A 13,341-nucleotide genomic window follows, 5' to 3' on the forward strand; every position below is an offset into this window, starting at 1 on the left:
ATAAAAAGCTAACGCACACAAAAAACCATACACTGGGACAATTAAAGAACACAAGGCACAGTATGACCGGAGCACAAACGTATCGACGAATGGCATAGCACATAACATAAACTGACAGTAACACTAGGTACAAGGCCAGCACAGAATTAAAATCACACCTTTCAATGCACAGGAGAAACAGCATGAAACACAGCACTGATGTGGCACACTGACGATGATCAAAACGAAGGATCTGCCAGGCGCAAGGAGATGAGGGAGAATGGAAGAAGGGAGGGAGGGGAAAAGAGTGGGTAGATGGGGCGTGCCGAAGAGGGTCAGGTAGGGAGGTATGTGGGAGGGAACAAGGCAAGGATGGGGTGCAGGGTCTCAGGAGGGAAGGAGGCAAATCTGCTCTAGGAGAAGGAGGGGAGAGGAAAAAGGGGGCCCTGGCGAGGGGGGGAACAAGGCCAGGTTATAGTTGGAAGGAAGGGTATATGTCAAGGCGAAGTTCATCATCCAGTCATCCAGGAGGGGGAGGCGCTGGAAATTGCCCTGATGGAGGGTGTGGAGGTGGAGAGAGGGAGGGATACAGCGATAGAGGCACCGCAACGGGTGGGGGGGGGGGGTGAAGAGGAAGGATGAAACCAGAGGGGTCGGGGTGATCAAGCCTGTGGACAATGTAAAGGATGCGGAGATGTTGGAGGAACAGGAGGAGGTGTGGGAAGGGGATCAGTTCATACAGGACCCGTGTGGGGGTCGGATACGGAAGGCAAGGCGGAGCTGTGTAAAAGCGGGTGAGTGTGGAGATTCAGGAAACGCTGGCATAACAGAGGATAGGGCGGATGAGGGATTTGTAGGTGTGGAGGATGGTGGAAGGATGCAATCCCCATGTCCAGCCAGACTGGAGTTTCAGGAGGTGCAAGTGGGAATGGGCTTTCTGCTGGATGGTCTGGAGGTGAGGGGTCCAGGTGAGGTGACGGTCGAGGGTGAGGCCAAGGTATCTCAGGGTGCCATGGGCGAGTGTGAACACCGCCCTTTATATTCCCAGAGCAGTACTTTCACTTACCTCGGTGGTATGATGGGTCGGTCACGACACGAGCGACTCATGTGTATGAAGTGGAATTTAGTGGGAAATGAACATTGCACTTGTGTGACTGCACACAGCGTCGCCACTGATTTGATAGGGGGGTGCAGAAGTATCGTTACAACTTTGTGAAACAGACTGAGGCTGCTCCTTGTGACGTCACAGGGCAGACAGAGTCGGTGTACGCCTGTTCGCTGTTCAGCTTGGAGACTGGCTTTACAGATCCAGGGATTTCATTGGAGCCGGGGATTTCACTGTGCGACAGAACCAGAAAAACGTATCTAAAAACAAAAGGAACCAAAAGTTAATTACGTAACTTCATTTTTTGGGGTGATGGTAACAACTTTATTTGTTCAGTATCACCATTTAATGGATTTCCATACTTGATACCGTTTCTCCCAAAGGCGTCTTCTCCTGCATGAAAAGTGGTCTTGGGATGTTTAACATTCTTAATGTTGACCTCTACGCTGTCATCAGTTCGAGAGCGGGTGACAACCAAGCAGCGGGTGGCTGTAATTATTTGTGAATATATAAGGTTCCCTGTGCAACAGATTAAAAGCGCGGGGAATCATTGGACGTGCCTCATACTATAGCATTTAAGGCCCTCTGGAAATGCTTGTGTTTTTCAGCAAATATCTCCGGGAGCAGTAATGACGGAAATTTGGGACTATCAGACGAAATTTTCGAAAGAAGTAGCCATGGCGATGGCGCACATGCAACCAGAGGACGTGGCAGCGGCCGTGGTGTACATGCTGTCCCAGCACCCACGCGTTCAGGTGAGTTAGCAACCAACGAGTTGTAGTAGTCTTCGTACATTCATATTTAAACTGCATGAAGGTGGGACACAAATGGGATAATTTTTATTAAAAATTAAATTGTGTGTGGCTCAGTCTAGGAGTCCGCGGTGAGACTAACACGTGCTCCACATGGATGGCGGGCAGTAACTAGTAGCACGTGTTGGTCTCACCGCGGACTTCTAGACTGAGCTACGATCAAGTGATTTAATCAGAGTGTACGGGCCTGAAAATGGCGTTGACGCAACGTCGAAACTAGTAGCGAAGTAAATATAAAATCTTAAGTACAGCTGGAGGAATTTCATTTTTAATAAAAATTTGTAGTAGTTGTTGTTTTTTTCAGCGTTTTTCAGCCCTCTTCGTCTTAGGATAGCTCCTGACGATCCCTTGGTGCCTCAGGAAGCATACCAACTGACCTCTTCCTTATAATCAAATTGTGCCATAAAATTCTTTTTTTCACTGAAAAGTTGCAGTACTTTCTCGTTTGTAATCCGATCTACCGAGTAAATCTTCAGCATTCTCCTGTGTCGCAACTTTTCAAAACATTTTTGAACTCAAGCCAGCCAGGTTGACAGAAATTCATGGAAGGACTAGGCCTCAGATTATGAAATCATTCATTATTTGCCAAAAGTTTCACATTTATTAAACATTTAAGAAGACCAACCGTAGTAAAACACAATTGAATAATCTTTCAGAAATCAGTAGTTCTTAAATCAACAGCGCAATGCTTTAAATTCAAAGGAGCACAATGGCTTAACCAATTTAAAAACAATAGCAATATGTTTGAACAAATATGACTTCTTAGATATCCCAAGCTAACACAATGGTTTTAAATTACAGACCCGAGATTTAACACGGTCCTTTGTGAGAGCTGAGAAATGTAAGCAAATACAAGGGTCAGCAAACGGTCCGGCTGACATAGAAAAGCTTGATACAGAGAGGAAACGTCACCACAAGGGATTCAAGCCCAAAGACAAAAAATACGCGAACTCTCGAATAGATTTAGGCACACGCAAACCAGTGAAGACAAGACTTGACTTAAGTAGCAGTCGCCGTGCCGTAGAGCAGCTTTACAAAAGGTAACGGCAAGAGCGAATGCCAAATGCTTCACAAAAGGTAACGGCAAGAGCGAATGCTAAATGCCGGCCCGTGAGCTCACCCTTGTTACGCAGGGCCAGTTGTATTCATAGACTGCAGCAACAGCAGCTGAACCATCATGCAACAGCGTGGCGCTCCTAAAGTAACCTTTATGCGTCAAGAAGATGGCTAGAAACACTAACAGGTCAATTATTACGAAAACACACTTTCAGCAAATAACTGCCTGAACAAGCAATCCACAATAATTTAGAACAACATCTGGCTAACGGCAATTAACAGAATAAATTAAGAATTTCTGCAACAGTACAATTTAAATACTGACGAGGGCCAACGATAAGTATATCAATATAACCAGGCTACAAAAATAGTTTAAGTAGATCTTAAATAAAAATTTCGTCCTTCCCTAGTGGGTTGAAATTCTGGTCCATTAATAATATTACGGTCAGATACTAGTACAAGATGGCCAGCATATCCAATCAACCGCCAAGAACCAGGTAAGAAATCTCGCCTTACAGCAAGCAATGGAGCCAACATAGAAAATTTCACAACCTTCCGGTAGCGCGCCCAGTACACTAAGAGATCTGGCCAGATCAGAATCTAAAACATAATTTAAAAACCACGTCAATCATTTATGTTCATGACAGCACCAGTAGCATCCGCGACCACCGTCACATTCCCCCGCTTGCACAGACGGTAGGAGTGATAATGGTTCAAATGGCTCTGAGCACTATGGGACTCAACTGCTGAGGTCATTAGTCCCCTAGAACTTAGAACTAGTTAAACCTAAGTAACCTAAGGACATCACAAACATCCATGCCCGAGGCAGGAGTCGAACCTGCGACCGTAGTGGTCTTGCGGTTCCAGACTGCAGCGCCTTTAACCGCACGGCCACTTCGGCCGGCGGAGTGATAATGTTAAGGATCATTTGGCAAGGAGAAGCACTATGAATGGTAAACGTTCGCCATGGCGAAAATAAATCCGCTACCGGAGGTATCTTAAAAGCAAACAGTAAAAAACTCTCATCACAATCGACACACCCGGGGATCACAACTAAGTTACTTTTCAGAAAAACAACACAGGGCGCTCAGCGAACACCGAGGTGGACAGGCTCAAACAGTTTCTATAAGCGAGAGAGACCACACTATCAGCGGAATCAAGTTCCCATGAAAACCAAAATTCACAAATCAGGGAAGAAACACATACGACAGGGCAGTAACAACAGAGACTGCTAACGTCGCCAAACTTGATCACACAACACGGCTCGACAACACTAAAGAGGTGCCCTTTCAGCGCTCCGGAATCAGCTAATGATATTCAAAATCGTTCCCACTTCTACGGTTCCCTCAGAGCGAATCGGTCAAGACAGAGACCACCGTCGCGTGACAACACACGTTTTCTCCAGCCGACTTCCATCCTCCTCGCTCCTGGTAACTGTCCGTTCCGCACTCCCTTGCCTCGCAAATCTTTTAAACTGGAAGAGGCAGCGCAAGTGCGCCGCCCCGCGACCAGAGGGAAAATGAACCAGAGATTGGATGTTGAAACCTTAATCGATACGATCCGACACTCTCAACTAAACCCAGAAACCTCTCCCCCTTTTTATTCCAATAACATGGCGCGTAAGGGAGGACAAGGAGCCCTACCTCGCTTCCTTGATCTGGCTGACGTGCACCCTCAAGGTTTTACCTGTGGCAAGACTGTAGATCAAAACGTTAAGTGAACTCAGGATCCTAAGAATTCGACAAGGCCACACAAAATGCTGAGTGTGCTTCCTAGATATACCCGCATCCCTGTCGCAACCGGCTCTGAAGTTAGGGACAAAAACTCTGTCCCCAGCTTTAGCATGAAACGGCTGCCTCCCTTTGGCAGCGGTGAGCAAGTTCTATATTTCGCCTAGCCTTATTTTAATTCCGTTTATGCTCTCGGAAGCTACATTCTGAGGCAAAAGATAAAAAGAGCACAACATCCACAAGTTGCCTAGAGGGAAATACAGGGGGTAGGCAAACATTAAGGTGACGGCGGTTGCCTTCAGCGCTTCGTGCTAAGAATTTAAAGCGGAATTAATCCAAGGGAGAGAGCCGTCCCACTTGGTCAGAGACCTGGCATGCTAGTTGAGGAGAGTGGCCTTGAGGTTTCTGTTCACCCTTTCGGCGAAAAATGGCTGAGGGTAATAGGGGGTAGTAGTGAAATGCTTGATGGCGTAACCAAAGCAAAAACGTTTAAAACCTTCGACACAGAGGTCGCTGCCTTGTCACTCACCAGGTAGTTTTGCGGCCCGAGTATGGGAAAGATCTCTTAGATGGTGGATCATAACGTGAACAGTAACCCCACTACTAGCGACAAACCAAACGAAACGGGACAAGCCGAACAAAACGGAAAAAAAGGCACCTACTACAACCAGTGCATAACGATTTCCACTGAGGAAGAGGCCCCGCGTAATCAATAAACAGTTTATCCACAGGTTGTTGCTCTTGATTGGACTGCAAAAGTTCCTTGCGTGAGTTGCGTTTGCGTTTTCCCATCTTACACAGCTCGCACTCCCCCACTAGTCGGAGGATATTCTTATATAATGACTGCCATCTACATGTCGCCGCACCTTAACGATGGTCTTGTCAAGCTCCAAATGTCCCCCAAGCAAGGAAACATGAAAGTGACAAAAAATGGAAGGAACAAGCTCCACAGTCAAACAAATTCTAACATCAATGGATCTCTCGACCTCCCAACATACTATGCCCTGTTTCAACAGATAACCGAGTACCTGTTCCCCGAAAACAGGCATTCTCTTATGAGTCCCAAAAGCAGATTTTGGCCTTGTTTAGACTTAAAGTAGGTGAAAAACTCCGTTACCTCGGCCAAGACACCAAATGAGGAGTCACGGACGAGGAGTGGCACCGTCCTACTCCCTGAGCGCCTTTCTCAGACATTTGACGGAACAGCCATGGGTTCGCTACTGTCACCAGCCATAGCTAACTTCTTCATGGAGGATTTCGAAGAACGAGCGTTGAACAGTCCTCCCTTATGTCCATCCTGTTTCTTCAGGTATGTTGACGATACATTTTTAATCTGGCCACATGCCACTGAGGCACTGCAGCAGTTTGTTTATCATTTGAATGCTATACACCACAACATAAGATTTACAGTGGAGGTGGAGATGGATGGAAAGTTACTGTTCTTAGATGTGCTGGTGGAGCGAAAATCAGATGGACGTCTTGGAAATTCTGTGTACAGAAAACCGACGCGTACAGATTTATATCTACATGCAAACCCATATAGTTTTCACCACCAAGCTCAGAAGAGAGCTATGCTGAATACCTTTGTACACAGAGCAAGGCCTATTTCGGACGACGGTATTAAAAAAAATGGATACTCTGATCATGATATCAGATCTACTCTGGCGAAGAAACCTAGGAATGACGCTGTTCGAACAGATGAAGAGGACCAACACATCGCGCGGCTACCATTCTGCGGTGCAATGACCAGCAAGATCGGCAGAGTCGCCGATCGGAGTGGCCGAGCGGTTGTAGGCGCTACAGTCTGGAACCGCGAGACCGCTACGGTCGCAGGTTCGAATCCTGCCTCGGGCATGGCTGTGTGTGATGTCCTTAGGTTAGTTAGGTTTAAGTAGTTCTAAGTTCTAGGGGACTTATGACCTCAGCAGTTGAGTCCCATAGTGCTCAGAGCCATTTGAACCATTTTTCCTGTAGAGTCCGGAGCCGGCAGGGAATCAGACCAGTCTTCCGGCCACCCAGGAGGTTTAAGGAAATGTTGCGACCCGGCCTGAGAGTACCAGGAAGTTACAGAATTCCTTGCGAGTATTGGAACTTTGCCATCAGGAAAGCATTTGAAATTAGACTTTGTGAAAATAATTTCAACAGAGACTCCGCTTGTACACTCAGCAATGCATGGAAGCGCGCAGTTGATAAAGAGCACAGAGGGCGACTTCAGACATTCCTCGCAGTTCTCCGCCTCTTGCGATGGATGGCGCTGCAAGCAACGCTGGATAAAGCGCGCAAACAAAATCTATGGACATAGAGGCCGCCAACTCCGCACGCGCTGTTTTCATCCAGCCAATGATAAGCCGTCCATTGCTTATAAAAGCGGAAGCCTCACCGGTCCACGACAGTCAGTTTTGTCCCTGACGAAGATGACAGAGGTAGTCATCGAAAGCTCGGGATTTTATCCAAATTTGACGCGGCAAGTAAACCGAGAACTTTTTATGCTTATGACTAAGTGCGTCGGCCACCTGATTGTCAGACCCCTTAATCAAAAATGGTTCAAATGGCTCTGATCACTATGGGACTTAACATCTTAGGTCATCAGTCCCCTAGAACTTAGAACTACTTAAGCCTAACTAACCTAAGGACATCACAAACATCCATGCCCATGGCAGGATTCGAACCTGCGACCGTAGCAGTTCCGGACTGAAGCGCCTAGAACCGCACGGCCACCGCGGCCGGCAGATCCCTTAATCCGCCGAACTCTGAAGCGGAATGACGATATCAGTACCGTCCATCTGACGATCCTACCGGTCTTTCTAGGTCGCGCTAAGGCCCAGCTTAACTGGGTTGTCCCCCTCCAAACCAAACTCCCTGTTCTCAAGATAAAATTTAAATGTCTCGGGGGAGAAGAGAACGGCAAAGGCCTCACACTGGCAAACGGAATGCTTTAACTCAGAGGCAGTTAGACTCGAGGAGTAAGCGATGGGACGCCTTTCCCCGAAACATTCCTGCAAGAGCGCGCCTGTGATGCCATCTTTAGACGCGTCAGTCTGAACAACGAAGCCTTTCTCAAAGTGTGGTGTGATCAAGATTGCAGGACTAATCAAGGTAGTTTTAATAGCCTCAAAAGCAGCTTGTTGGCCCTCCCCCAAACAAAAGAGTTTCCCTTTTCACGAAAATTATTAAGAGAGACAGAGAGCTGAGCAAAATTAGGAACGAGGTTCCTAAAATAACTGTCCATGCCGATAAATCTAGTTACCCTTTTCTTATTCCTTGGGGTGAAGAAAGCGTCGTAAGGGCGAGGTACAATCCTTATCAATTCTAAACCGATCGCTCGACACGAGATCACCCAAGAAAGAACTTTGCCGCCTAGCTAGTGTAACCTTAGATGTCGTAAAGATTAATCCGGCTGCTCAAAGCCGTAACAACACTGCTTCGAGATGACATAAATGTTTGTCAAATGAACGGCTATACACAAGATCATAATTAAGGTAGGCCTAGCTATAGACGCAGCTGAACTTAAGGTCGCCCAGAACATGGTCCAAAAACCGAGGCAGCTCAGCGGCCCTAATAGAGAAGCCAAATGGAACCCGACTGAACTCATTCCGATTCCAATCGATGCAAAATGCAGTAACATGCTTAGAATCCTCGGTCAACGGTATCTGGTAATACTCTTGGTTAAGAACGAGTACCGTGAACTAACAAGCCCCAGAAAAATTATGCAAGTCGAGAAGCGACACAGATTCCAGAATCAACTTTTCATTAACTGCACTGCAATCGACTACTGGCCTGTAACCCTTTCCTTGCCCCTTAGGGACCAGAAACGTATAGTGACGAGGACGGCCTTCTGTAAGCATCTGATTGACCTCTTGTGACAATATCCTCTTTCGGGAGAGGGGGACAATTGAAACGGAGCTTCTCAATGGAAACCACTTTGTATCCACAACATATGTGGCCTGCAATTGAGAAAGTATGACGATGATCTCTCCAGTAGGAAAAGTTTCCGAAATAGTCACCCATTAAGATCTCCGGGAGCGAATGCCAAGGTGGAGGTGACCGTGAGGAAAAGACTGAATAACCAACGAAAGGATAGCGTCCTACGAGACGAAGCTTGGAATATCAGAAGAGTGAACGTGGTAAGCAAGCTAGAAATTCTCAAAAGAGAAATGCTAAGGCTCAATCTAGATATAATGGGGATCAGTGAAGTGAAATGGAAGGAAGACAAGGATTTCCCGTCAGACGAGTATTAGCTAACAACAACACATGCGGAAAATAATATAACGGAAGTACAATCCGTTATGAATAGGAAGGTAGTGCAGAGAGTGGGTTACTGTGAACAGCTCAATGACAGGGTTGTTCTCATCAGAATCGACAGCAAACCAACACAGATAACAATAGTTCAGGTATACATGTCAACGTCACAAGTCGAAGATGAAGACACAGAGAAATTATATGAGAATATTAAACGGGTATGTAGGGAGATTAAAATCTAATAGTCATGGGGGCTGGAATGCTGCTGTAGGGGTAGGATTCCGGGAGAATAAGGGCTTGCTAGTGGAGCTGAGAGAGCAGAACGACTAACCGAGTTCTCCAGTTAATACCAGTTAGTAATAGCGAATGTATCACAAGAGGAGGAGGTATACTTGGAAACGGCCGGGAGATAATGGAACGTCTAAGTTAGATTACGTTATGGTCAGGCAGAGATTCTGAAATCAGATATTCGATTGTAAGGCGCACCCAGGAGCAGACAGTGACTCAGGTCACAATTTAATTATGATAAAGATTAGGCAGAAGCTTAAGAGATTAGTCAGACAAAATCAGTAAGCAAGGAAGTGTGATAACGAAATTACTAAGAAATGAAGAGATAACATTTGGAGTTCTGAAGGGTATAGGCACTGCGATGAAGAATAACACAGTAGGCAGTACAACTGAAGCGGAATGGCCATCTCTAAAGAGGGCAAGAACAGAAGCTGGAAAGAAAACCGTAGGTACGAGGACAGACTCAGCATATAGGGAAGTCAAAATAACGTTCTGTGAAATTAAAAGCAAGGGTGGTAACATTTAGAGTTCATAGGTAATTCCTAAATGCATAGGACGCAGCGGGTAGGTGGAAAGTGTACACTGAAGACCTCTACGAGGGGAAATACTTGTCTGATGATGTGAGAGGAAGAAACAGTCAACAGGGAAGAAATAGGGCACCAAGTATTAGAATCAGAATTTAAAAGAACTTGGAAAGACTTAAGATCAAATCAGGTAGGAGGCATAGGTAACATTCCGTCGGAGTTTCTAAAGTCACTGGGGGAAGTGGTAACAAAACGACTACTCACGTTGGTGTGTAGAATATATGAGACTGGCGACATACCATCAGACTTACGGAATAACATTATCCACAGAATTCCGAAGATAGCAAGAACTGAGAAGTGCAAGAACTACACACAATCAGCTTAACAGCCCATGCATCCAAGTCGGTGACAAGAATAATTTGCAGGAGAATGAAAAGAAAATTGATGTGTTAGACGACTATCAGTATGGCTTTAGGAAAGGTAAAGGCATCACAGAGGCAGTTCTGTCGATGCGGTTGATGGAAACAACACTCAAGAAAAAGCAAGACACGCTCATATGATTTTACAAACTCGAAAAAGCGTTCGTCAATGTATAATGGTGCAGGATGTTCGAAATTCAGAGAAAAATGGGGATGAACTGTAGGAAAACTCGGGTGGAGTACAATATGTACGAGCCGCAAGAAAGAACAATAGGATTGGAAGACCAAGAACGAAAAGCTCGGATTAAGAAAGGTGTAAGAATCTATCTGCGCCTTTCATTCTTACTGTTGAATCTATACATCGAAGAAGCAATGAGGATAAAAAAAGAAAAGTTAAAAAGTGGGATTGAAATTCAGCGTGAAACATCAGTGATAAGATTCCCCTATGAAATTGCTATCCTCAGTGAAACTGAAGGATTGCAGGGTGTGTTGAACTGAATGAACTGTATAATATGTACAGAATGTGGATTGAGAGTACATCGAAGAAAGTCGAAAGTAATAATAAATAGCGGAAATGAGAAGTGCGAGAAATGTAACGTTAATACTGGGGATCACTAAGTAGAGGAAATTAAGGAATTCTGCTACGTAGGCAGCAAAATAACCTATGACGGACGAAGCAAGGAGGACGTAAAAAGCAGACTAGCTCTGGGGAAAAAGGCATGCCGGCCAAGAGGAGTCTGCTGGTATCAAACATAGGCCTCAACTTGAGGAAGAAATTTATGAGAATGTACGTTTGGAGCACAGCATTTGGTAGTGAGACATGGGCTGTTGGTAAACCACAACAGATGAGATTCGAAGTCTTTGAGGTATGGTGCTACAGAACACAGAACAGTGTTGAAAATTACGTGGACCGATAAGACAATAAATAAGAAGGTTCTCTGCAGAATCGGTGAGCAAAGGAACTTATGTAAGATACTGACAGGAAGGGACAGAATGACAGAACATCTGGTAAGGAAACAGGGTAAGACTTCCATGGTACGAGTTGGAACAGCTGTAGAGAGTAAAAACTGTAGAGGAAAACAGAGATTGGGGTACACCCATTGCCGCTCTGAGATGAAAATGTAGGACCAGCAGAGGAATTTGTTGAAGGTCACATCAAACTAGGCAGAAGATCGATGGCAAAAGAAAAGAAAATTTGTGGCACCGATGGGTATTAAGGGCTTAGTCATACATTATCTCTGTAACTACAGGACTGCTCTACAATTGACAGAAATTCATGGAACCGCTTCCGGACTATCTCTCGACGGCTCCAGTCTCGAGTGGGAAATGGGAAAAATGAGCAACTACATCTTTCCATGCAAGTTCAGATAACTCTTTCCTTTTTACAACAGTCGTTTCCCCATACGTAGATGCTAGCCTACAACTTTTTTACGTCTGGATGAGAAACTTGATGACTGAATGTACATAAAAAGATACTTCCGCAACGCGTCGGGAGTCATGACTTCACGAAAATAAGGAATTACTTGTGTTGCACACTAGCGATATTTTCTGAATCAGCCTTCTTACTTGTCAATAGATCGTTTTCTTCAAGCTATTCCATAGTATTCGAATACAGTATACGTTCCAGATTCCTATTGCTAATTATTGTCAGAAATATGGGTCTGTATTTCAGGAGGTTACTGCTGTTTCCTTTCTTGAACATTGATGTTACCCGTACAACTTTTCAGTCTTTAGGTACGGGCTTTCATTTGGTGAGCGATTGTATAAGGATTGCTAAGAAGGACTGTATTTCATCAGCTTACTCCGACAGGAGCCTAACTGGTGTAGAGTCTTGACAGAAAGACTTTATTAAGTGATTTAGGTTTCTTCGCAACATCGAAACGCTTTCAGTAATTTCCTCGTCCAATTATCAGTTTGTCACATTGTTGCTAATTGGAAAAATCATGAACATAACTGTGTTACCATTTCCCAGCAGCTGAATTCCTTAACATTTACTACTATTAGGATATTGTAGTCGTAAGTAGCGGGGGCCACTGCCCATTCTATGCTCCTCTACTTTCTTTAGGAGTACTCGTAGTTCGGTTCTTACAGTACAGGAATCGGGCCTGATCTAATCTTTTCGTTCCATTTACCCAAGTAAATTTTCTCTGAGGGTTTCTTTTTGTTTATTGCCTTTAACCATTGCCATCTTTCATATTATTCGTAACGTTGTTGGATCCCCATTGCGAATTCCAGCATGCAGATTATGTTAGCACTGCATCCAGCATTGTAACTAGGCGATGCTCGCTCACTACGTGAAAACAGACGCAGCCTAGCGAGTGTACCATTATGCTCGTCAACTCGTAATGAAATATAGTTAGAAATGTCACAATGGTAAGGTGTTTGGTGGGCGGGATCTAGATTTACGAGGAGCAACCGAAAACGTCTAGTCTACAGCACTTGCAGGGCCAGGAATCGTCCTGTGCCTTATTTAACTACCAAATCTGGACTCATACGATTGCGATACCAACTTGATGTGCCACTCTTTTTCTGCCAAAATACAGTGTTTATATTGCCTTTGTCACTTAGGAGCTGAATTTTTTACACATTTTCTTGTGTTGCAGGTTTACGACATCATATTACGGCCTCCTGGATCTGTGTTTTAGCTCACGATGTCACACTTCGGCTGGTTTTTCAGAAGATGGTCATATGCAGAAGTTACTAAGCCTCTATAAGCAACATGTAAGACTAGTTTTTTGTCTAGACGAGATATGAAAAGAATATTCTCTGTTATATGTAACTCGAAGAAGAAATAAAAGACGGAGAGCCAAGGACGTTACAACGAATCACTCCTTACCACTGGTGACTGTATGCTTTGTAAATTACTGAAGGCGCGACGTGTCACTTACAGCTTTCTACTGTGAGATCCGTGGACGACTCGACGGGCTTCGTCATTGTTACTGGAACAGTACCAAGATTCGAAAAAAGGACGAAACTGTGGAAGGATAATAAGTTTGGATATGAAACTAATCTATTGTTGAATTAGCATTGTTTACGCTCCAAGCAGGTGTAAAGGTATTAACAGCATCAAATAGCAATAATTGAAGAAGTCAAGAGTAATAAACTAGAAGCAATATGACACTTGTCTTGCACTCTGTAAGATGTTCAATTTTCCTACTTTTTCTGCTTGTGTAAATTTATGTCGACTTG

At 44.7% G+C, this 13,341-nt stretch overlaps 1 protein-coding gene across 1 annotated transcript in view; it reads left to right on the top strand.

The window, feature by feature from the left end:
• The window catches only part of LOC126238872 (dehydrogenase/reductase SDR family member 11-like), a 105,427-nt gene extending 92,454 nt beyond the window's left edge, over positions 1-12,973 (top strand). Inside the window, exons 5-6 of the mRNA XM_049947818.1 lie at positions 1,693-1,839; positions 12,756-12,973. Coding sequence (XP_049803775.1) covers positions 1,693-1,839; positions 12,756-12,797 — 189 coding nt within the window. The 3' untranslated portion in view covers positions 12,798-12,973. The remainder of the gene's footprint in view (positions 1-1,692; positions 1,840-12,755) is intronic.
• The last annotated feature ends 368 nt before the right edge of the window (positions 12,974-13,341 follow it).

This window comes from Schistocerca nitens, chromosome 1, assembly GCF_023898315.1.
Source record: "Schistocerca nitens isolate TAMUIC-IGC-003100 chromosome 1, iqSchNite1.1, whole genome shotgun sequence".
In the NCBI taxonomy this organism is placed as follows: domain Eukaryota; kingdom Metazoa; phylum Arthropoda; class Insecta; order Orthoptera; family Acrididae; genus Schistocerca; species Schistocerca nitens.